The sequence below is a fragment of the Dipodomys merriami genome, unplaced genomic scaffold, assembly GCF_024711535.1.
Source record: "Dipodomys merriami isolate MVZ:Mamm:240054 unplaced genomic scaffold, mDipMer1.0.p SCAF_319, whole genome shotgun sequence".
Lineage (NCBI taxonomy): Eukaryota > Metazoa > Chordata > Mammalia > Rodentia > Heteromyidae > Dipodomys > Dipodomys merriami.
Genome location: NW_027204704.1, coordinates 638,052 through 662,846, shown reverse-complemented (window position 1 = coordinate 662,846; position 24,795 = coordinate 638,052). Strand labels below are relative to the sequence as shown.

Below are 24,795 nucleotides of genomic sequence, written 5' to 3'. Positions count from 1 at the left end.
GCCTCCCAATCCCTCCATTTTTGTACTAGGCCTGTATACACCACCAGAAGGGTGAACAGTGTGAGGGAAGGAGTTAAGCTAGCAACCTAGCTAAATCTGGCAATGTGAAGTCCACTGTCCTTATCTTGTTAATGGAATCATGGCCAGGATTTAAGGATTCTCTTTTAACGATAAAAACAAATACTGAAATTGTGGAAGGCACAGGAAGCCTGAGGTGAAGCACTGAATGAAACCTCTTGTTCCCAGAGAGAGAAGATTTCTTCAGAAAAGCCCACAGGGCTCATGCTTTGATTCCTAGCTTTTATGGAGGCCAAGATGAGAGAATCTCCTTTGAAGCCAGCTCTGGCAGAAAAGACAGTAGAAATATCTCTACTTAACCACCAAAAATCAAGATGTGGCACAAGTGGTAGAGTGATAGTGTTGCTTTAAAAAAAGAGAAAATATCAAGTATGTTAAATCAGTTCCTGAGGTGAAGACCTCATATTGGAATAAAAACATTTGTTCATGAAAGTGTGAAAGTAGAGCTCTTCATGGAAGCAAACAGCTCTGGACTTATCTAGAATGACTGGCTTATATAGGATCTGGAGTCTTGGTCTTGGTTTACTAATTAAGCACTTTCTGATGTAACACAGACATTTTTTCTAAATGCATCCAGGCTACGTTTAAGTACATAACTATACAGAGGGATCTATCTTGGCTCTAGAAATTCTAACTTTAGATCAAACTTTGTGTTTATGTAAATGAAGACAGTATACTTGTTGTAAGGTGAATTATCCCAGAAGTCACATTTTTTATTGTATAAATGATGTAATTAGGCTCTCGGTAAGTTTAGAACACTACTTTGTAAAAATATGAAACACTTCACGAATGTACGTGTCATCCTTGCACAGGGGCCATGCTAATCTTCTCTGTATCGTTCCAATTTCAACCAATGTGCTGCCAAAGTGAGCACAGAAGCCACATTTTGGAAGACGGAATACTGGAATCTTTATTACACAGGTAGCAGTCTGCAAGCAGCCCATTATAACAAAGGATTGCTGTCGACAAATACACTTAGACAGCTTGGAAACAGGCCAGAAAGGAAAAAAAAAGAATAAAAACAATACCAACAAACCAATACAGCACTGAATTGGGACACCATGATTAACAGAGACAAGCCAGGAGACAGGACACAGGACAGGATCACAGAGACATGTGGCATGGTGTCTGGTGCCACTGATGGTCCAACCTAAATAGGGCCAGAGCAGGGGGCAGGTCCACAGGAAACTCCCAGTCCCAGGCACTGTACTAACAGATTGAGTAACATATCAGCCAAATGCTCACCCCTGCTTCCAGGGATCCAGGCACACACATCATCTGGGAGGCAGGTGATGGATGATGTCATTTCCTTCCCTGATCATGAAGACAAGATGGCAGACCTCACCATCTACCCTGTGGCCAGTATGGCACCAGCCAGGCCTGACCTCCTTACTTAATATTACTGATTTTATTAAATCACTTTATTAAATTTTACAGCCTCTGCATCATTTTCTAAATAGATAAAGAGTATACTTCTTGTAAAAGCCATTTTTTTACTTTTTTTTTGTTGTTGTGAAAATATCAAACCCAAGGGTTACAATTACAGGAGCAAAGTAATGAGTACACTTCCTATCTAGCATTGTTGCCTCCTCCTTTGTTTCCTCTTATCATCCCTGCCCTCCCATCTCCCACACCCCCCACCAAACTTGTAAAATTCATTTTACAACATAACATCTTGTACTTTTCATTGTTGGAATGAGTCCACCTATATCTCTATTTAAACAATTTTTCCCTTCCCCTCCACAAATTATATCAATATCAAATACAGTGAAAACAAGGATTATACCATGGTAGAGACATACAAAGCAACAAAGAAATCATCTTATATATATATATATTAGCAACAATAGGAAGCAAGAAAAAACATTGGTGTCCTTATCTTCAGTTTTATTTCCCCTAACATCAACTTATCTAACCGTTTCTGCTTGTCTCACACATATACCAGTTATTATAAGGGAAACCATGGAACCTATGTTTCTTTGGGCCTGGCTTACTTCACTCAATATAATTTTTTCCAAGTCTTTCCATTTCCTAATAAATGGGGCAATTTCATTCTTACTGATGGAGGCATAGAATTCAATTGTGTGACACATTTTCTTGATCCATTCATCTACTGAGGTGCATCAGGGTTAGTTCCATATATTAGCTATGATAAATAATGTTGCAATAAATGTAGTCATTCTGGTAGCTTTAGGATATTCTTGTTTGTGATCATTTGGGTAAATGCCCAAAAGTGGGATTACTGCATCACAGGAGAGCTCTATGTGTAGTCTTTTGAGGAACTTCTATAAATCTAAAATATACCTGGAATACAAAAAATGAAATCCCCCAACAACACATCCTCAAAGAAACAACTGCCCAATAAATAGGTGGGCTAAAGTCTTAAAGAAAAATTCTCTGAAGAGGAAAGGATGGCCAATAGACACATGAAGAAATGTTCAACATCCCTAGCCATAAAAAAATGCAAATCACAATATTGAAATACCACCTACATTTTGGGGTGTATTTTCTGTTAATATTGTTTAGTAACACTTAAGACTTGACTCTTCTGTGGATTTGTCTTTAGTGGATACTTTAAAGCTCTACTTGATTCAGGAATGTTTCTTCTCCCATAAGAAGGCTTTATGCTTTTCCAGCCCACCTATCATGTTCTGAGCAGGAACTTCTAGGGTAAAATCACACAGGTTCTTTTCTGACTCTCTCATTTGGCTTCTCTCCAAGCCATGGTTCCAGAATCTTTACTCATGGTCAATAGCAAGAAAGAAGAAAGTATCTCTGATGAGATTCTTTTATTTCTCACTCTGTTTGACATTCCATTTTATGAACCTAACTGTGTCCAAGATTGAAGAACAGAAAAAAAAAAAGATTCAGCTTCAGGAACATGTTTCTGAAGAAGCTAAAGATGGCTTGGAGATTTATCTGATTATCAAATCTTGCCTTCTAAGTTAAGTACAGTTTTGCTTTAGTTTGTTTCTCATTTTTTAACGCAAGGACAAAGTTGCCTCACTTTTTATGTGATTCAATGACACCTAGGAGGTAACTTCTCATGGAAGGTAAAGGTTGGCTAGAATCTGGTCAGCCATCACAGCCTCATACATAACATTAGACTATCCTAATGAAGTTTTAATGGATTTGCTGAAATAGTGTGGTCAAACATAACTTTGACTGTTGTATAGGACTGAGTGTGTTATAAGTACTTCAATTAATCTCTGTAAATACTCTTGGACTGCTTTTTGGTATTTGTCTTTCTTGACTCTTAGGCTGTATTTCACGGTAATTATAGAAATCTCTGTTTTTCCCAAAGGTATGTACAAGTGTAGTAGTACTAGATGATATTTCTATGTAATTCTATATTCGGTTCTTTTTAGGACTCATTGTCCCATCTCTGATAGTTTTACATGCCTGAGGGAAATGCACCAAGGCTCACATTGTTGTCACATCTTTCCTAGCTTTTCTTAGACTTTGGAAGGATTTTTGTTGTTTTGTTTAAAACTACGGCCACACTAACATGTATAAAATAGATACTTTATTGTAATTTTGATTTGAATTTGTCTCCTGATTACTGATACTACTTTTACATTTTAATCAGCTATTTGCATATGTCCTTTTTAGAAAAGTCTCTTCAATATTTTTCCCATTTTAAATTAAATTTTTTTGTGGGGGGTTTACTTGTAGGATTTTCTTTATATTTTCTAATTCAGATTTGTTAGGAATCTATTTAAAGACATATGCAAATATTTTCTCCTACCATGCTTTTGCTTCTTCGTTGATAGATCTTTTCAGTATACAAAGTTTTCATTGTATGCACTTAATCTTGTTTTGTTTGGTATTTATTTTTTTTTGTTCACTTATTTATTTACTGTCGCTCATGGGGTTTGAACTCTGGGTGTGAGCTTGTACCTGAGCCCTTCAGTTCAAGGCTAGCACTCTACCACTTGAGCCATGCCTGCACTTCCACTTTCTTTGCTGATAAAAACAAGAGTCATAAGCATTTGGATTTTGATTAGTAACCCCAAAAGGATTTCAGTGCTTACTTTATGCTTAATTAACCACTAGTGATAAGCCACTTGGATTGATTCACTCTTAGCCCATTTTGTAGTTCTGCTGAGTGAGTTATAATGAAACACAGGTGTGCCTGATGTGAAGAATTTGTTTTTTCTCACTTTTCTAGAGGCTGAAACTTAGTTTTCAGGAGGATAAACCTCTCTCTACCACCACTACTATTCCTTGCTCCAGCTCCCTTTTGATCATTGTACCAAAACAAAATTAAGACATGGTAGCAGCACAGAAATGTAATGAAATCATTAGAAATATGTTAAAAAATTGAAGTGCACAAACTAGCTAGAAAATGGTTACAGAAATCCATGGAATGAGACACACAAAGAGACAGAAGTAAGATTGTGCTTAGATATTCGATAGGTCAAATACAGGTAAATAGTGATCCTCATCTTTTTTTTTTTTTTTTTGCAGTCCAGTCATGGTGCGTGAACTCTGGGCCTGGGCGCTGTCCCTCAGCTCTTCAGCTCAAGGCTAGCGCTCTACCACTTGAGCCACAGCACCACTTCTGGCTTTTTTCTTTTTGCTTATGTGGTCCTGAGGAATCGAACCCAGAGCCTCATGCATGCAAGGCAAGCACTCTACCACTGAACCACCTTCCCAGCCCCATTTTGTATTCCATAGATAGGTAAATACATTATTTTGAAGTACAACCAGATGCTGATGGATCACGCCTGCAATTGTAGCTAGTCTGGAGGCTGAGATCTGAAGATCACAGTTCAAAGCCAGCTTGGGCAGTGAAGTCAGTGACACTATTATCCCCAATTAATCACAGGAAAAAAAAAGTGGTGCTGTCGCTCAAGTGGTAGGGTGCTCACCTTGATCTGAAGAGCTCTGGGACAGCTCTGGGACCATTAGTTCAAGCCCAGGACCAGCACAAAAACAAACAAAAGTCCACTACTAAACACCACAAACAACATAGTGCATGTAATACTATTTAAACGTGCTGGACACAAGTTTCTCATGGTGGTAAACCTAGGATCTGAGGATTGAGTTTTCATCCAGTCCTTTCAGAAAAGTCAATGAAACTCTTATCTACAATTAATCACCTAAAAATCTACAAGTAGAAATGGTGATAGAGCCTTAAGGTAAAATGGTACGGGATAGCACCCAGACAATGAGATCAATACCTTACATTGGTACATTTTAATGTGATATAGGGAAATAAACGCCAGGTTTAATAACTGGGTGGAATTGTGCAAAAATGCATACTGGCTTATGCAATTTTCACTCATATATATGTATATATATAATCTTCACAATAATTTTTTATGAATGCACAAACAACAGAAACATAGAATAAGTTCTCCAGTGGATATAGGTAGCAGTTGGAGCAGGGAGGGTGAGCAGACAGGGAAAAAGAGGTGAATATGGTTTAATAAATGTGTATTTGTGTGTGTGTGTGTATCTATGTGTGTGTGTTTGTGTGTTGTGTTTATCAATGAAACTTGCTGACATTGTTTCTTGTTTTCATCTACCATTTCATCGTGTTGTTGTTGTTCTTGTTTGACATTCCTGAGGCTAGAACTCAGGGCTTGAGAACTGTCCCTGAATATCATTATGCTGAAGGCTACCACTCTACCATTTGAGTTACAGCACCAGTGCTTCTAAGGGTATTTGGGGGCTGTTGTTGTTTATTAGGTACTGAGATTTCAAACATAGTGCTCCATGCATGCTAGGCAAGCACTTTATCACTAAGCCACAGTGCCAGCCCCAACCACACTGTTTTAAGAAAGGAGGCAGGGCTGGGAGTGTGGCTCAGTGGTGGACTGCTTGCCTTGCATACATGAAGCACTGGTTTCTATGCCTCAGCACCACATCAGCAGAAAATTCATTGTGACTTATCACCAATTAAATGCCAGAAAACTAGAAGTGACATTCTGGCTGGAAGTCGTAGCATGCCAGCCTTTAGTGAAAAGCAGAGGGAATATGCCAGGCCTTCCCTGAGTTTAAACCCCACAGCTAACAACTGAAAGAAAAAAGAAACAATCCCAAACAAAAACCTAATTACTTGCTCATTGCCTTTGTTCTTCTATTTTTTTTTTTTTTTGTAGTTGTAACTGAATACTTCTTGTCATTCCATTTTCTACTTTCTTCCTTTCACTTTGGGGGATTGAACTTTGGGACTTGCACATGGAAAGTGGATACTGCCTACCAACCTATTCTTTCTTCTTCCTCTTCTTTTTTTGGGGGGGCGGTCGTGGGGCCTGAACTCTGGGCCTGGGCGTTGTCCCTCAGCTCTTCAGCTCAAAGCTAGCGCTCTACCACTTGAGCCACAGCGCCACTTCCGGCTTTTTTCATTTTGATTATGTGGTGCTGAGGAATCGAACCCAGGGCCTCAGGCATGCAAGGCAAGTGCTCTACCACTGAGCCACCTTCCCAGCCCCTATTCTTTCTTCTTTTAACATAAAAAGTCTGCTTATAGGACAGGGAAGGTAGCTAAGTGGTACAGTGCTTGCATTGCATGAATGAGGAACTGGGTTCTATTCCTCAGGTTCTCATACACAGGAAAAGCCAGAAGTGGTGCTGTGGCTCAAGTGGTAGAGTGCTACCCTTGAGCAAAAGCAGCTCAGGGAAAGCACCTGTATCCTGAGTTCAAACCAAAGGACCAGCAAAACAAAAAGTCTGCTCATTTAAATTAGTCAATGCTTCCCCTGCAATTTAAACAAACTTACAAGTGACATAAGTTCACTTTCAATAGTATTGTCCTCGTTTCCAGAGAGTTCAGGGGCTGCATACAGAAGAGACCCTATGCTTCTGCTGTCACTTATAAACTAGCTGTTGTACAACAGTAAAAATCAACAGAAACATTTCTGCTTTTATTATTTTGAACACAAAAGGATTTGTAAGGGTTGGTAAAAATAAATGAAGGAAACCCTTCCTTTTCACCTATTTGTTGTGATTGTAATGGATCTATTTTGCTGTGCACTCAAGTCCCACACTTGTCAATTGAGTTATCATAGAATTTCTTTTCAATTTCTTTTCTTCTTAGGACACACACATTCACACAGATCCTGAAGAATTTTTACTACTTCATCTAACAATGTTTTACTACCAATTCTTCTAGTCCACAAGCAATTGTCTTATCTACATAGGACAAGACTATTACATTAGGCCACTGACTGCTCTGACAGGTCCCTGTGTCAACAGTCAGCCCTGCAGGAAACACGTGTGCACCTTGGCCCATGCTGCAGGTGCCGTGCTGTGCTGGTGGACTGAGGGGTAGCACATACCCTGCTCTGGGCTTCTCACTCCTGTCCCAAGGGGCTTGCCTGGTTGGCCGGTTGCATGAAGACTTTGGCAGAGTCCTCCTCTACTCAGCTGGCTCCTTACCAAACTTTTCTTTCCTGTACCTTCCACTTTGAGTTCTGGCATAGACCATGAGCCCAACCAACTTCCACCACATCAGATGAAGTCTCCACATCAAACCTTTGGTAACAAACATTTAAGTTAGAATGCACATATAAAGTTTTGGCCGGTGTTTTTGGGTCTGGTCAGGGGGCCTGAACTCTGGGCCTGGGCACTGTCCCTCAGCTCTTCAGCTCAAGGCTAGCGCTCTACCACTTGAGCCACAGCACCACTTCCGGCTTTTTTCTTTTTGCTTATGTGGTGCTAAGGAATCGAACCCAGGGCCTCATGCATGCAAGGCAAGTGCTCTACCACTGAGCCACCCACCCAGCCCCAAGGCCAGTTTCTTAATGTTTGTAGTAGTTAAGGTTCAAACCTTGGGCCTCACCCATGTAGAGCACGTGCTTTACTCCTGAGCCACCATCCCCATCTCTAGAGTAGTAGACAGTAAGGTTTTTAATATGGTTGAATAATTTTGTTTGCATTTGTGTGGCCTGCAGGTGAATTCAGGGCTTGAGGGCTTTCTGAGCTTTTTTTCCTCAAGGCTAGTGCTCTAATCCTTGTGCCACAACTCAGCTTCTACCTTGTTTTATAAACTCAGATTTTGTGCTTGTTGAATTTCCTTGCTCAGAGCTCACTACCTCTTATCCCATGTCCACAACTCAGCTTTTTTGGTGGCTAATTGGAGCTAGTCTTGTAGGCTTTTCTGTCTCGGTGGCTCTATTCCTTGATCTTCACATCTCAGTTCATGAATATCTAGACTTAGAGGCAAACACCACCTTTGGCTGTTTCTTTACTTTTATGTCTGTTGCAGCATAAAACAAGATGAAATTTCAAGTGCTCAGTTTTACAAAAATATGTCTACTTCTATGTGGACCAGTATATATATATAAAGAGGATACTAAGCACATTACCTGGCTCACCATTGCTATGAGCATTCTTTACAATAACCTAGCAGTATTTTATCTATGTGCACATGTATGCATGCATGTTTGAATGTGTGGATATATACAAACATCCACATATGCACACAAACAGAAACTTAGTTTGGAGGCAGGATCTTAGTATGTAGGTTGGGTTGCTCTCAAACTAGTGAACTTCCTGACTTCACCTCTTCAATTAAAATTATAAGCCTACTCCATCACAATTGGTTTACTGTTATTTGAAATGAGTTCACTGTCATCCTCAAATGAATAGTGACTTAATGAAATACCCCCACAACCCTATTACATCTAAGAGCAATTCTTTTTTTTTTTGGGGGGGGGGGTCTGGTCGTGGGGCCTGAACGCTGGGCCTGGGTGCTGTCCCTCAGCTCTTCAGCTCAAGGCTAGCGCTCTACACTTGAGCCACAGCACCACTTCCGGCTTTTTTCTTTTTATTTATGTGGTGCTGAGGTATCGAACCCAGGGCCTCATGCATGCAAGACAAGCACTCTACCACCAAGCCACCTTCCCAGTCCCTAAGAGCAATTCTTAAAAGTGAATTTTGCCAGGTGCTGGTGGCACACACCTATAATCCTACTCAGGAGGCTGAGATCTGAGGATCATGGTTCAAAGCCAGCCAACAGAGAAAACTCTGTGAGACATCCTATTTCCTATAAACCACCAGAAAATCAGAAGTGGCATTGTGGCTCAAATGGTAGAGCAATAGCCTTGAGCTTAAGAGCTGCAGGACAGTGCTCAGGTCAAGTTCACGCTCCACAACTGACACATATGTGTGCATTTTACACATGTATACACACTATATTAATTTCTATACATCACAAACATCCAATTTTAAGGCTTGAACTCATTGCCTCAGGGCTGTTCCTGAGCTTTTCCCAAGGCTACTGCTCTACCAGTTGAACCACATCTCTAATTCTACTTCCCACATTTGTGGTGATTATTTGGGGATAAGAATCTTATGGAATTTTATTCTGAGGCTGGTTTCAAGGCTCAATCCGCAGACATCAGGTTTATAGTCATGAGTCTCCTGTGATCAACAGCTTTAGATATTTTTACTTACATGTGTTAGGTTATTTCTGGGATTTAGGATGGGTGTGCATTGCCCTTCCCATGGACTATGAGAGTTCCCATGGTGTTCATTACACTGCATACAGCTGACATGTTGCTCATCATCTGATTTTTAAAATGAGAAATAGTATTTTACTGATGTTCCAATCTCAAGAAGCTATTTAAGTTTAGCTCGTTATAAATCATGTGCACATAGCAGAACCCATGTATACATTGTTTATTTATTCAGTCAATAAACATTCTCAGTCTCTTAGAAAGTGAGATGGTTATTTTTCTTTCTGTTTCTCTTTTGCTTCTTCTGTGTGTCTGTGTTGTGTGCCAGGAATGGGACTTGAATGCATGGCTTGGTCACTGTCCACCCTCAGCTTTTTTCATTCAAGGCTGGCACTCTACCAGGTGACCCAAAGACTCTACTTCCAACTTTTCATTGGGTAATTGAAGATAACTATCTGTCATTCTTGGGTTGACTGGCTTTGAACTGTGATCCTCAGATCTCATCAACAGGTGTGAATCACCAACCTGAGGGATGATTTATTCTTTTCTTGATCAATCCTGGGCTTGAACTTGGAGCTGGAGTGTTGTCCCTAAGCTGTCTTACTCAAGTGGTTTACCATTTTGAGCCACAGTTCCACTTCTGGATTTCTTCTGATTCACTGGAGATGAGTTTCCTGTTCAGGATCATTTTGATCTGTGATCCATTGATCTCTAACTTGTTGAGTAGCTTGGATTCTAGGCACAAGTAATACTCTTTGTTTTTTTTTGCTTTTTGTTATTTTTGGACCTGAGAAATGACATCTACTTAATTTCTTTCTTTTGTAAACCAACTTATTGCTTGCACAGTAAATTAGTCAAGGACTGCCCCAAGACATGGAGGTATGCTCACACCATTTAGTTGTAAAAACAAGATCTTGTTCCAGGTTTTTTAGGCTGAATTTACTCCAGATTCCTGATGCAGTGTGCATAGGACACGTGTACCGCAAAAGTGCCATGATGGGGTTCTAGAGCAATGATTGAATTGAAAAGCTCAGACATCCTGGCTCTTCCACCCACACTGAACATTGGTAGCTCTCCAGAGAGGCAGGATAGAGCCCTCATCTCAAATGGCCTAGCCTGCCAGTGTGGCTCAAGAGGTTCTGCAGGGAGGGCATGGAGATGTTGGTTCCATAGGAAATGAATGAGCTGGGAGCACTGGCTCATGGAGAGCAAGATGGCTCACTGGCATCTTTATAACCCAACCCCACATAGAGTATCACATATGAACCAATCAGAGAGTAGCTTCTGATAGGATTTCTAAGCCACAGCAATTACACCATGGTTGGAAGTTGCACTCCAGATTAATTCAAATAGTGGATTTAACCAAAAGTGATAGGATTAAAGGGGTGACAGTATGTTGGAAATGAACTTGACAACTTCAAGGTGGGAGTGGGAAGGGATAGTAGGAGATAAAGAAAGGAGAGGGTAATGATGTTCAACAATAAATGTACTCATTACTTTACACGTGTAACTATAACTCCTTTGTGCTGCACTTTTACAATACAATAAAATGAAAATGAAAAGAAGAGCACCCAGCCCAGTCTTGATATAGTCAGAGAAATAGCTATTTACCATAGAACCAAATAAACATAGTAAGAATGAGAAGGCACAGGCCATAGAAAGGTGGGTAACATAGCAGGAATTGCCAAAACTTTTCACTCCTGTCAATACTCAAGGACTTAACTCCCAATTAAATGAAAAAGATTGATAAGTTGAATCAAGAAACAAGATCCATCTATCTGTCTTCAAGAGGCACACCTTGCCCACAGAAATAAGTATCCTGAATATGAATGGGTAGAATAAATTCAATCAAGGAAATACTCCCAAGCAGGCCAGAATAGCAATACTAATATCAGATAGAATATATTTCAAATTATAATTAGTAAGAAGACTAAGAAGGCCATGACATACCAATAAATGGACCTTTCCTATGAGAGGATATAATAATCCTAAATAGCTATACCCCAAATGAATACCCCCTTCATCAAACAGATACTACTTAACCCGTAATATGCACAGATCCAAACACATTGATTTTTGGCAGCTTTAACAGACCAAAGTCACCTACAGATAGATCATCTGTGGTTTCCAGATCATCTTTCCAACAGTGATATACATTATATTCTAGATTGTATAACCATTTACAATAATATGCTCAAGGTTGGGAAGACAGTCTTCTGGAATGCTACATCTAAATAACATAAATATTCATATATTTACGAAAAACAAAGCACATGACCTTACAAGTTAATGTGACTTTTGCTCACCCAAGGACACAATGTTACAGTAGATCTCCAGCATTACATCTCTATACAGGGTCCTCTGAGCAACGTCCAGGTACTGCCACTCCTCCCAGCTGAAGTCCACAGCCACATCATCAAATGACACTAGCTTCTGTAAGGACACATTTCTGTCAAGTAATTAGCCCTGAGTCATGAGAACACGAAGGCTGGAATTTCATTCGTCTACAGGTATGCATTTTATATTATATAAAAATGTTTGGAGCTTGAAGTGTTATCTATACAGTGGGAGAAAGAATGATCAAAGTAGAAATGTTTGCCACTGTATTAACTTGGTAATTAAAATACAAGGTTTCCTGCTGGGAAGGTGGCTCAGTATTAGAGTGCTTGCCTAGCATGTATGAGACTCTGGGTTTGATTCCTCAGCACCACATAAGCAGAAAAAGCCAGAAGTGGCTCTGTGGCTTAAGTGGTAGCGTGCTAGTCTTGAGCTGAAGAGCTCAGGGACAGCACCCATGCCCAGAGTTCAAACCCCACAGACAACAAAAATAAAAAAAAATAGTTTCCCAAAGGAGGAGGCTGCAATGCTTGGTAAGAAATGTATGCATTATCCTGCCCATGTAATTGTAGCCCCTCTGTACAGTATGTTTTCAAATAAAATAAAATCATATTAAAAAAAAATAAAAAAATAAAAAAATAAAAAAATAAAAAAAAATAGTTTCCCTAATACATCACCACACATTTCTAAGGAGATAATAATCTGGCATGCCCACATTAAGTCTAGGTAGTAAAAGAGTATGTTTAGCTTACTTTGATAAAATTTCCTATGTATCAGGGTGACAATGAAGTAAACAGGAATCTTTTCTTGCATTTTCATATTCTGCCTCACTTAAAAAGTGCTCTCACATGGGCTGGGAAGGTGGCTCAGTGGTAGAGCGCTTGCCTTGCATGCTCGAGGCCCTGGGTTTGATTCCTCAGCACCACATAAGCAAAAAGAAAAAAAGCCGGATGTGGCGCTGTGGCTCAAGTGGTAGAGCGCTAGCCTTGAGCTGAAGAGCTGAGGGACAGCACCCAGGCCCAGAGTTCAGGCCCCATGACCGGACCAAAAAAAAAAAAAAAGTGCTCTCACATAAGCAAGCACAACACATTCAGGATATTATATCGAATATATACCATATTCATCAACCTATGAAAAGCAGTGTTCATGTGAATGTAAAAGAGAGTTAACAGTACTCAAGAAAGTAGCTAATGACTGATTTGGACATTTTAAGATTTGACTTACCACATAAAAATATTTTTGTTAACTGTTTTTGTTATTAAAATTTTTTATAGTAGCATTGACTTTTATTTATTCATGTTAAGTCACCTGAAATGATATCTGCTGCATTTAATGCTCATTAATGTAAATGGCTGAACAAACCCACCGATGCCCAATATCTCATGGTTATAGTCAACACAGCCTCATTACGACTCCCACAACAGTACTTTATTTTGTAAACTGTAACCTACTATTACTTCCTTTTTCCCTCCCCCCCACCCCCCAGCTTCAAATGCACATGATAAAGAGGTTTAGTTAGGGAATGTACATGGAAAATAATAAAAACAGCTTTCCATTTACAAAATATACTCCCCATACTGATTAATTCAGGCAGCTAACTGGTTTATGAAACTTTATTGAAGAAAAATAAATCAATTACTAGCAGAGCTATCCATCACTTATCTAGTAACAACTTGCATCATTTATTCAGTGCTATATTAAGCAGTGTATTGGAAGACCGTTTAACTAATAGCTCCAAGCCTCCTAAGAATTTAAATGAAAATTACAAAATGTTTGACACCCTATTTTGAAATACAAAGGGTGTTTGACTTCTAATTTCCACTCTCTGGAGAAGAACAGCTCACATCTTTATTGACCTGTATAAAATACACCACATTTTCTGTTCTGCTGATACTATAAATTCAATATCAATTCTCCAGCCACATCAGTTAGGAGCATAAAGTACATGTAACCTCAAATCTCTAACAGTGGAAGGCTTCAACAAGAATGGATGCTGCTAGAATGTTGTTTCCTTTGATGTGACAACTGAGAATCCAGCTCCCGCCCCCTCAGGTGGCTTCTTCATCATGTTAGAGTAGTGAGGAATGGTTTTGTTTCATAATCAGGTTAAGAGTGAATATAGGTTGGGTGGGGGTTGTGGGGCAGATGGGAAGGGATGGGAAGGGGAAACAAAGGAGGAGGCTACAGTATTTTCACAATAAAAAAAGAAAAGCACAAAAAAAAAAGATAAAAAAGAGTGAATATAGGAAGTAGTGCTGTAGCGCAAGTGGTAGAGCGCTAGCCTTAAGCTGGAGAGCTGAGGGACAGCGCTCAGGCCCAGAGTTCAAGCCCCATGACCGACCAAAAAAAAAAAAAAAAAAAAAAGTGAACATACTGGCTGTATAATACAAATGCTGAACTTTAAAAAAATTTTTGAGTCTTGGGCAACTGCTTTCTTGTAACTACAGTTTAAGTCTACTCAGATGAGAATCTAAATGAATGGAGGGAGGGAGCTAAGTGAAAAATAAAATTTAAAAGAAAAGATGACATCTAATAGGGGAGCAGCCAGATAAGAAATCAAAAAAGGAACAGTAGTTTCAAGTTCATTCCAGCTATAATGCAGGTTATTCTGACTTTTAGGTATCATCACATGACATACTTTTAATTCTATTTCCAAGATACTCTGTTGTATTTGTCTCTATCTGTTTTATTGTCCATGCAATCTCTAGGATCAGATCACATAGCAGTAAATAAATGGATAAACAAACTTTAGAAATAGTTAAAGCAGGAGACCACTGTGACCTTAGAATATCAAGACAAATACTGTCAATATTGTTAATATTTGGATGCTAAATTCTTGTTGTAAAAGCAACCTCAGGTGGTTTGTTGGGTAGTCTGTAGGAAAATGAATTGTTAAAAAAATACACCTCCATGATATGGGCTGTCATTACATAACAGAATATAAGAGAACATTATTCCTTATTAATCCATTTCAACACCATACTCTGTGCTTTTCTCCTGGCTCCTCACTATCGAAGGATCTGTCCCAAACTCTTGATTATCCAGGTGGCTGGGGAAAGACTATCTTCATCTTACACTGGCTTTCCCAGACACAGGCACAGAGGGGCCAGGGGCTCATGGAGCAGTGGCCGCAGCCTCCTCCCCATGCAGCAACTGATGCTTCCCCAGTCTGAAGAAATTCTAATGATTGAAATGTGGTCATAGATACCCTGATACTTCCTTCCTCTGTAAGACGTGCTACATGAACTTTTGTGAACACTGCATACCTCCTACAATAAGAAATTTAGGTGGCAGAGGAATAAAATGTTCCTTGACTACAATTGCATTTTATCAATCTTTTATTGAAGGATGGAGGCAAAGGGCAAAAGGCTTATGGAACATTAAAAAATGACAAAAAAAAATGTGAAATATGACCACAGCACAACAGAGAATAAAAAGGATAAAAAGTGATGCTACCTAAAACCTACAGAAGGAAATTTTAAAAGTTGGAATGAAATATAGTACTATTTTGTTTTGCAGAGGCTAAAAGGAAAGTCTTTTGATTCCCATTTTGAACCCCATTACAAAGGAAGAATGGCCAACGATCATCCTATCAATCCAGCCATGCGTGACAATACTAGTGGTGAATGCTGACTAGCACACAAAAAAGGAAATATATGTGTCAAGTGTTGAAAGAAAATAATCTTCAATAGATAATCCATTGGGTAGCGGAACTCTTCAGAAAATGTAGATTGGAGATATTTAAATGGAAAGATAATTCATTAATAACACATCTGCATTTTAAGACTGTTACAAAAAATTATCCTGCTTCAAAAGAATAAGATGCCAACATGCATGTACACATAGGACAAGGTCATTAAAAGGAAATCTGTAGAACATATGTTAGATTTTAGGTAATCTTTCTGAAACAATTCATGGAAGAAAAACTAATTTATTAAGATTCAATACACAAATGCACAAGTGTATTATACACAAAGTATTTGCACTAGGCATATGTATCAATTAATACTTTACTTGCTTGATAAATATGAAGGCCTGAGACCAACGAATTAATTCTACCAAAAGAAAATAAAAAGGCAATAAATTTAGGGCTGGGAACATGGCTTATAAAGAGTGCTTGCTTAGCATGCATGAAGTAATGGTTTTGATTCCTCAGTACCACATGAACAAAAAAAGCTGAATGTGGTGCTGTGGCTCAAGCAGTGAGTGCTAGACTTCAGGGAAAGAAGCTTAGAGAGAATGAATGCCTGAGATCAAGGAACTGTGCAAAAAAGGCCACAGAATTGTAATTTTTTAATCTTCCATTACTATTGGAAAAGTAATACTCCTCTAATTTATAAACATCAGGACAAAACATCAGCAGGAACATACATATCACTGGCATTATTTCAAACTAAATGCTGTTTATAAAGTACTGCAGTGTTAATTTTACGAAGACTAAAACAATGAGAGTAATTCTCAAGACAAACTTCCTAGGAAAAAATGAGATATAAAGCTAGGTTATAAACACATTACAATTAAGTAATATATTTCTAAAAATCTATGAGTGAAATAAACACAGGGAAATTAGCATGGATATGGGAGAAATGTACATTATCACTATGTTTTATAGGCTATGAAAAGCAGTCACTTTGTTACTTCGCCTTTGCACTAAAAACAAATGCTTTTAACTATGTATGATCTATTCACAGGTATATTTTCTGGAGGGTGGGGGAAAGTCAGAACTCCAGGGAAACAGGGAAAAAGTAGAGCAGTGGAATTCATTAGACACTAATAAAAATAAACTATACAACTCATGATTAGAGAAGGGAGGGAGGAATTGTGAGGGAGTAAGGCAAGGAAGACACTCTGTGAAAGAAAATATACTCATTACCTGACTCATGTAATTGTAATCTCTCTGTATCTCTATAACAATAAATTAAATTAATTATAAAACAATCCTTCCATGTAGTTGTGCTAGCCTAAACTGTTTGCTTAGTGAAGAAAATATACCAGTTACAATAGTTACAACTATTAGAAATAAAATACAAGACTTAATTTGAAACGTGAAATATTGGAATTGAGGTTGAATATTAATTCTATATAAACCAGTAACAATAATCTTGTTTTAGTATCGAATTAACTGTTAGTATTAAATGTTCAGGTAAGAAAAAAGCAAATCAAAACAAGTGCTCTAGCTCAAGACTGTTATCAGACACTAGCTACTCAAGGAGGCTGAGGTCTGGAAGCCAGCATGGTAGACAGCTCAAATTCATTTGAAATTTTGGAGTTGAGGTTGAATATTAATTCCACATAAGCCAATAACAGTATATGCTGGTAAGAAAAACAAAAACAAGTGTTTCAGGAACGAGAATGTATCCTACTTACTAAGGAGGTTGAGGTCTGGAAGCAGCCTTGGTGGACAACTCAAATTAAGTCGCTAAAAACAGATTGGAGGCATGGTTTAAATGAGTGTGTCAACAGCGATTGAGGAAGCTGACTGACTGAGTTCAAGATCTAGTACTAGCACAAGAAAGCATGGTTGGGGCTTTGACACTAATTGTGGCAACACAGTAAGTCCTCAGACATAAAGAGAAATGAAAATGAATGGGGTGGGGAGAGGAGAAAAAAGGGGCAGAGAAAAGAAGAGCTGACAAGACAGTAGTGGGAAAAAAGGGAAAAAGAAGGGAAGGGAAAGGAAAAGAAGAGAGGAAGGGAGGAAAGTTTCATGACATTAGACTTGCCAGTGACTCATTTGATAGGACACCAAAAGTGTTTAATACTAAACAAAATCAAATTTAGTGCATATAATTAAAACATTGTATATCAGAAAGCGTGATCAACAAGGAAGAGAAAGCATGGTATTAGTTTTTCTCTAAATAGATTACTAACCACAGTGAATTAAAAACATAAAAAAATGGGGCTGGGAAGGTGGCTCAGTGGTAGAGTGCTTGCCTTGCATGCCTGAGGCCCTGGGTTTGATTCCTGAGCACCATATAAGCAGAAAAGGCCGGAGGTGGTGCTGTGGCTCAAGTACTAGCCTTGAGCTGAAGAGCTGAGGGACAGCACTCAGGCCCAGAGTTCACATAAAACAAAATCCTATAATTAACCACACCCACCCCCTTCCCTCCTCCCCCCCACAGAAAATCTAATTTAAAAATGGAAAAAACTGAAGAGACTTTTCTAAAAAGTATACAGGTAGCTCATTAAATATAAAAAAGTTCAATGTCAATAGTTATTAGAAAAATTCAAATCAAAATGAAATATCTACTTCTTCATACACACTTTTAAACAAAAACAAATATGTTTCCAAAGTCTAACAACTGTTGGGAAAGATATGAAAATAAAGTGAATTTTGATGCATTTCTGGCAGGAATGTAAAATAATCAACGATGGTATGGAGACTTCTAAAAGAACTAAATATAGAATTACATAGGAATAATAGGTTCCGGGAAGATGGCGGAGGAGAAGCTGGAATCTGAACAAGCTCTCGCATAGAAAGTAGTATTAGAGTTCCAGTGAACAGTCCCAAGCCAGAGAATCACACCAAATGTGCCATCACAGGACAGAGAGTTAGACAAGAGAGGGGAAGCCAAGGAAACGCATCAGCTGCCGCTCCGGCGGCGGGGCCGCGGCGGCGACCACTGCCGCGGAGTCATACCTGAGACACAGAGAGTCGAGGACGAAGGAGCCAGACGCAGCGGACGAGCGGATTCTACTTAACACCAACAAGAACTGACAAGGAGCGAACATCTTCATCCTGCTGTTTGCAGACCAGAGACGACCCAGGATCCAAGACTCGGCGTGAGTACAAGCCCGACATCCTCACTCCTCAGGGAGCAGAGGAGGGAAGGCCACCCCTTCCCCCCCCCAGCACCGGTGATCTCCATCTTGGATACCGACAAAGCTCGGAGGAGCTGCTAGCTCCAGCTCAGGCCTTGGAATAAAATGAGTCATTTAGCAGGTCACAAGAACTTAACGGCAAAGTGACCTGCCAGACTCAGCTCCATCCAGGGAAAAGTCACCCAGCTCAGGCGCCAGCCATCGGAGTGCCTTGCCTCACTGGGTAACCAGAGCCAGAGGCTGCCCCTCCCTCTAGCAGCCACCACAATCAATTGAAAAACAGAAACCCTGAGAATGGCTCCAGGCTGGGCGCTGTGAGCTTTATCACAAAATAGCCCCAGGGAAAAGCTACTGTTTGTTGAAAGGCCTCAACTCTACCCAGAACCTAGCCTCATCACCACATCCCCCTCTTTTGTGATTCTCAAAGCAGATCACCCTCCCAGAAAACAAACCTGGGAGGGGGATCTCAAAATCTTGGGTAAAGCAGAGCATTTTTCTGCCTCTTCCAACCAACCGACTTAAGAAACCAATCAAGCCACAGGACCTCAAGCTGACCAGAGACTCCAACAAGAGACTGGTTGCAGACAAAAGGGAGATACAGGATTCTTCCCACTCCTCCCCCCCCAAAAAAAAAAATCAAAAGACTTTTTTTTTCTTTTTTTTTTTCTTCTTCTTCTTTTCTTTTTTTTTGCTTGTTTTTTGTTACCTTATATATATATTTTTTTTTTCCCCTTCTAAAACTTTTATTAATCTTTAATTTTTGCCTCTTCTGAAAAAATGATTGTTTTCCAGTAACTTTTTTTTTCTCATCTTATAATTTTTATTTTAGGAATACGTGAATGAGAGTTTTCCTTTCTTTTCTTGTCTTCTTTCTCTTTTTCTTTCTTTCTTAATTATCTTTTTGTTTTTTATCTAGCTCTACTGAACTTCTGATCTTTTCTTCTCCCTTTCCCATCCTTAAAGCTTTTCACATCTCCTCTATGTCCCTCCCCTTCTCTGAACATATTCACATTCCTCTCTAAATAGACGGTCTTTTAACCTCTATAATAACATTAATTTTTACGTTTCTATTCTTTTTCTGGTCTCTCTTTATTCCCCTTTCCGTCTCTTCTTTTTCTCTCTCTCTCTACTTGCATCCTACCCAACCCATTTCCTGCACTGTGATTAGGACATAGTTAACTCTCCCTGTGCCTCCCCACACCAATCTATTCCTATTTTTTACCCACATCTCTCCCTAATCCTAATAATTTCTGGTTTTCCAAATTCTTTTCTGCGGTTTGAAGTACTTTAACATATAGTTGTTTGATGTTGAATAGATGTATCTGTTGAACTAGATTGTATCTGTAGACTATTGACTGTACAAATGCAAACTTTGGTTGATGGTTGCCTTAAGATAGTGTTCTAGCACAAAACTGGTGCAATCTTTATCTCAAATGGGCCGAGTAAGCCGGAAAAACACAAGAAAAAATGGCAAATTCGGGTATCTCAATTCCCAACCTTGATAATCAGGGATTAGAACAGATAAAGAATAATCCAGAGGAGAGTTCCCAAATAGCTCTACAAACACTAATAGCAAACATGATAAATGAGAAGTTTGACAATGTACAAAGGACTCTGTATGAGCGTGATAGGGAGAGAGAGGAGGCATCCCAGAAGTTTATACAGGAATATCATAAGCATGAGGAAGCTTCTCAAAAACTGATACAGGATTTGCGTGAACAACTTGAGAATACTCAAAGAGAAAGGGAGGAATGGCGTGAGCAGGCAGAGAACACTCAAAGAGAACTGCAGGAATCCCACAGAAGAGAGGAAACTAATCAAAGAGTAATTCATGAATTAAGAGACCGGGTAGAGAATACACAAAGATCACTAAAGGCATTCATGGAATCCATTAACAAAGAGCTGAAGGAAGTCAGGGAGACCACAAAGGGAATGCTGAATGGAACCCAACAGAAGGAATGGGAGTCCAAAGAAACCATAACCAATCAACTAAGTGATTTGAGAACAAACACTGAACACCAAATTAAGGAAGTAAAGAAATTCATACAAGACCTAAAACAGAGCTTCAACAAAGAACTTGAAGCCATCAAAGCTGACCAATTAGAAGGAAAAGAGATAAAAAACAAAGTAGAGAGTCTTGACAGCAGGTTAGATCATGCAGAAGATCGAATCTCAGGGATTCAAGACAGCCTAGATATTATAGAGAAAGAACATACAACCATCCAAGACAAGTCCAAGAAATATGATAGGTCTATCCAACACCTGGAAGACACCATCAGAAGGCCCAATCTAAGGATAATGGGTGTAGAGGAGCACCTAGAAACAGAAGTTAATGGTCTAGGAAATTTGTTTAACAGGATCCTAGCAGAGAACTTCCCAAACATACAAAAAGATAGGCCTATTTAGATACAAGAAGCTTTTAGAACCCCAAATAGACCAGACCAGAATAGGACATCCCACCGTCACATTATAATCCACACAGGATCAACCCAGACCAAGGAAAAGATCCTTAAAGCTGTCAAGGAGAAAAGGTTAATCACCTATAAAGGGAAACCAATTAGAATTACCTCAGATTTCTCAGCAGAGACAATCAAAGTAAGAAGAGCCTGGAATGACGTATGCCATGACCTAAAAACAAACAACTATCAACCAAGAATACTGTACCCAGCTAAACTCTCCTTCATAACTGAAGGCCAAATAAAAACCTTCCATAGCAAAGAAAAATTGAAACAATACATCTCCACCAAACCAGCCCTGCAAAAGATTCTTAAAGATGTCCTACACATAGAAAACCAACAAGAACGCAACAAAGGCCAAGAAACTGCACCCAAACTGAGAATCCAAGAACCTTAGGAAGAACCCAGTTTTCACAGCCCCCAAGAAGGTGGATAACATGACAGGAACTCCCAAATACCTCTCAGTCCTATCTCTTAACGTTAACGGACTGAACTCTCCAATTAAGCGACATAGACTGTCTAGTTGGATTAAAAAACAAGACCCTTCTATCTGCTGCCTGCAGGAGTCACATCTTGCCCGTAAAAACAAACATATTTTCAAGGTTAAAGGCTGGAACAAAATCTACCAAGCAAACGGCCCTCATAAACAGGCGGGAGTTGCAATCCTAATATCAGATAAAATAGACTTCAAATTAAAATTCGTGAGAAGAGATAAAGAAGGTCGCTACATACTAATTAAAGGATCTCTCCTTCAGGAGGATATTACAATTCTAAATATCTATTCGCCAAACAATGGAGCACCCAAATTTATCAAAGAAACACTACTTTCCCTCAAATCCCAGATAGATCCAAAGACATTAATTGTTGGGGATTTTAACACACCACTCTCCCCACTAGATAGATCAACTCGGCAAAAACTCAACAGAGAAACCGCAGATCTAAACAGCTGCATAGATCAACTAGACTTAACAGACATTTACCGAACATTTCACCCAGCAGCATCAGAATACACGTTCTTCTCAGCAGCACATGGAACGTTTTCTAAAATAGACCACATTTTAGGCCACAAAGCAAACTTGTCTAAATTCAGAAACATTGAAGTTATACCTTGCATTCTCTCTGACCACAAGGGAATAAAATTAGAACTCAACACCAAAAGCCACCAAAGAAAGTCCGGTATCACATGGAGGCTGAACAACACACTGCTGAATCATGAGTGGGTCATGGAAGAGATTAGAAAGGAAATTCAAATGTTCATGCTATTCAACAAAAATGAACACACAAATTACCAGCTCCTCTGGGACACAGCAAAGGCAGTACTCAGAGGCAAGTTTATAGCTCTGAGCTCCTACATCAACAAATTGGAGAGATCGGAAACTAACAATTTATTGACACATCTAAACCTCCTTGAAAAAGAGCAGCAAGATAAACCCCAATCCAGTAGACGGAAAGAAATAATCAAAATTAAATCAGAATTAAATGAATTAGAATCCAAAAAAACTATAGAAAGAATCAACAAAACAAAGAGTTGGTTCTTCGAAAAACTTAACAAAATTGACAGACCCTTAGCAAACCTTATCAGAAAAAGGAGAGAACACACCCAAATTAATAAACTCAGAGATGAGAATGGAAACATCACCACGGAAACAACCAAGATTCAGAACATTATAAGGGAATACTTCTCAAAACTTTATGCTAATAAGTTTGAGAACTTGACAGAAATGGACCTTTTCCTAGCAAATATTGACATGCCAAAACTAAACCAAGATGAGTTAAACCAGCTTAACAGGCCCATATCAAGCATTGAAATAGAAACAGCAATAAGAGACCTCCCAGCTAAGAAAAGTCCAGGACCAGATGGTTTTACAGCGGAATTTTACAAGGCCTTCAAAGCAGAGCTCACACCAATACTTCTCCAACTCTTCAATGAAATTGAAAGAGAAAGCTCACTACCGAACACATTCTATGAAGCCATCATAACCCTCATCCCAAAACCAGGCAGGGACTCATCAAAGAAAGAGAACTATAGACCCATTTCTTTGATGAACATTGATGCAAAACTTCTCAACAAAATTTTGGCCAATCGACTTCAACAATTCATCCAAAAAATCATACACCATGATCAAACAGGATTCATTTCAGGGATGCAAAGCTGGTTCAATATACGCAAATCCATTAATATTATTCATCACATCAACAGGAGCAAGAATAACAACCACATGGTTATCTCAATAGATGCAGAAAAAGCATTTGACAAGATCCAACACCCCTTTATGATGAAGGTTCTGGAAAAATTAGGAATCCATGGAACATTCCTCAATACAATAAAGGCTGTATATGACAAACCTACAGCCAGCATTATTCTCAATGGTGAAAAACTAAAGCCATTTCCTCTTAACTCAGGAACAAGACAAGGATGCCCACTCTCTCCACTTCTCTTCAATCTAGTATTAGAATGCCTAGCTACAGCAATAAGACAAGATGCAGACATAAAGGGGATCCAAATAGGGAAAGAAGAAATAAAACTCTCCCTCTTTGCAGATGACATGATCTTGTATTTAAAGAATGCCATAGACTCCACTCCCAAATTACTCAAGCTGATTCAAAACTTTGGCAAAGTAGCAGGTTATAAAATTAACCCCCCAAAATCAATGGCTTTTCTATATGCCAACAATGAGAAAAGTGTGGCTGAAATTAGGAAAGCAACTCCATTTGTAATAGCCCCACAAAAAATAAAATACCTAGGAATTAACTTAACCAAAGAAGTGAAGGACCTCTATGATGAAAACTTTAAAATCTTGAAAAAGGAAATCAACACAGAACTTAAAAAATGGCAAAACCTCCCTTGCTCCTGGATTGGCAAGATTAACATCGTGAAAATGGCAATACTTCCCAAGGCTATCTACAAATTCAACGCGATACCTATCAAAATTCCACCCTCATTCTTCAAGGAAATAGAGGAGGCAATCCAAAAATTCATATGGAACAATAAAAGACCCCGAATAGCAAAAACGCTCCTCAACGGAAAGAACACTGCTGGAGGAATATCAATACCAAATTTCAAACTCTACTATAAAGCCATAGTAATCAAAACAGCTTGGTATTGGCATAAGAACAGACCTCAGGACCAATGGAATAGAATTGAAAACCCAGAAATGAACCTACACACCTATAGCCATCTAATCTTCGATAAGGAAGCTAAAACAATAGAATGGAAGAAAGACAGCCTCTTCAGTAAATGGTGCTGGCAAAATTGGTTAACTACATGTAGAAAACTAAAGCTAGATCCTTATATATCACCCTGCACCAGAATCAACTCCAAATGGATCAAAGACCTTGAACTCAAAGCAGACACTCTGAAAACATTACAGGATGGAATAGGAGAAACGCTAGGTCTCCTTGGCTCAGGTCGAAATTTTCTGAATAGAGACCCGGAAGCACAACAAATCAAAGAAAGGTTGGACAAATGGGATTGCATAAGATTGCAGAGCTTCTGCAGGGCAAATGACATAGCTGGCAAGATCAATAGAAAGCCCACCGATTGGGAGAAGATCTTTACTAGCCATACAACGGACAAGGGTCTCATATCTAAAATATACTTGGAACTCAAAAAATTAAACCCCCCAACAACAAATCCTCAAAGAAACAACTGCCCAATAAATAAGTGGGCGAAAGACTTAAAGAGAAGCTTC

The 24,795-nt window shown here is 39.1% G+C and overlaps 1 protein-coding gene and 1 non-coding gene across 2 annotated transcripts in view; both read right to left on the bottom strand.

Annotated features, from left to right (window-relative positions):
• Positions 1-24,795, bottom strand: part of LOC138841395 (zinc finger protein 182-like) — a 146,993-nt gene that overhangs the window by 101,137 nt on the left and 21,061 nt on the right. Inside the window, exon 3 of the mRNA XM_070042064.1 lies at positions 11,795-11,937. Coding sequence (XP_069898165.1) covers positions 11,795-11,937 — 143 coding nt within the window. The remainder of the gene's footprint in view (positions 1-11,794; positions 11,938-24,795) is intronic.
• Positions 846-952, bottom strand: LOC138841402 (U6 spliceosomal RNA). Its single transcript, XR_011376412.1, has one exon. It is a non-coding gene; the product is annotated as a U6 spliceosomal RNA (small nuclear RNA).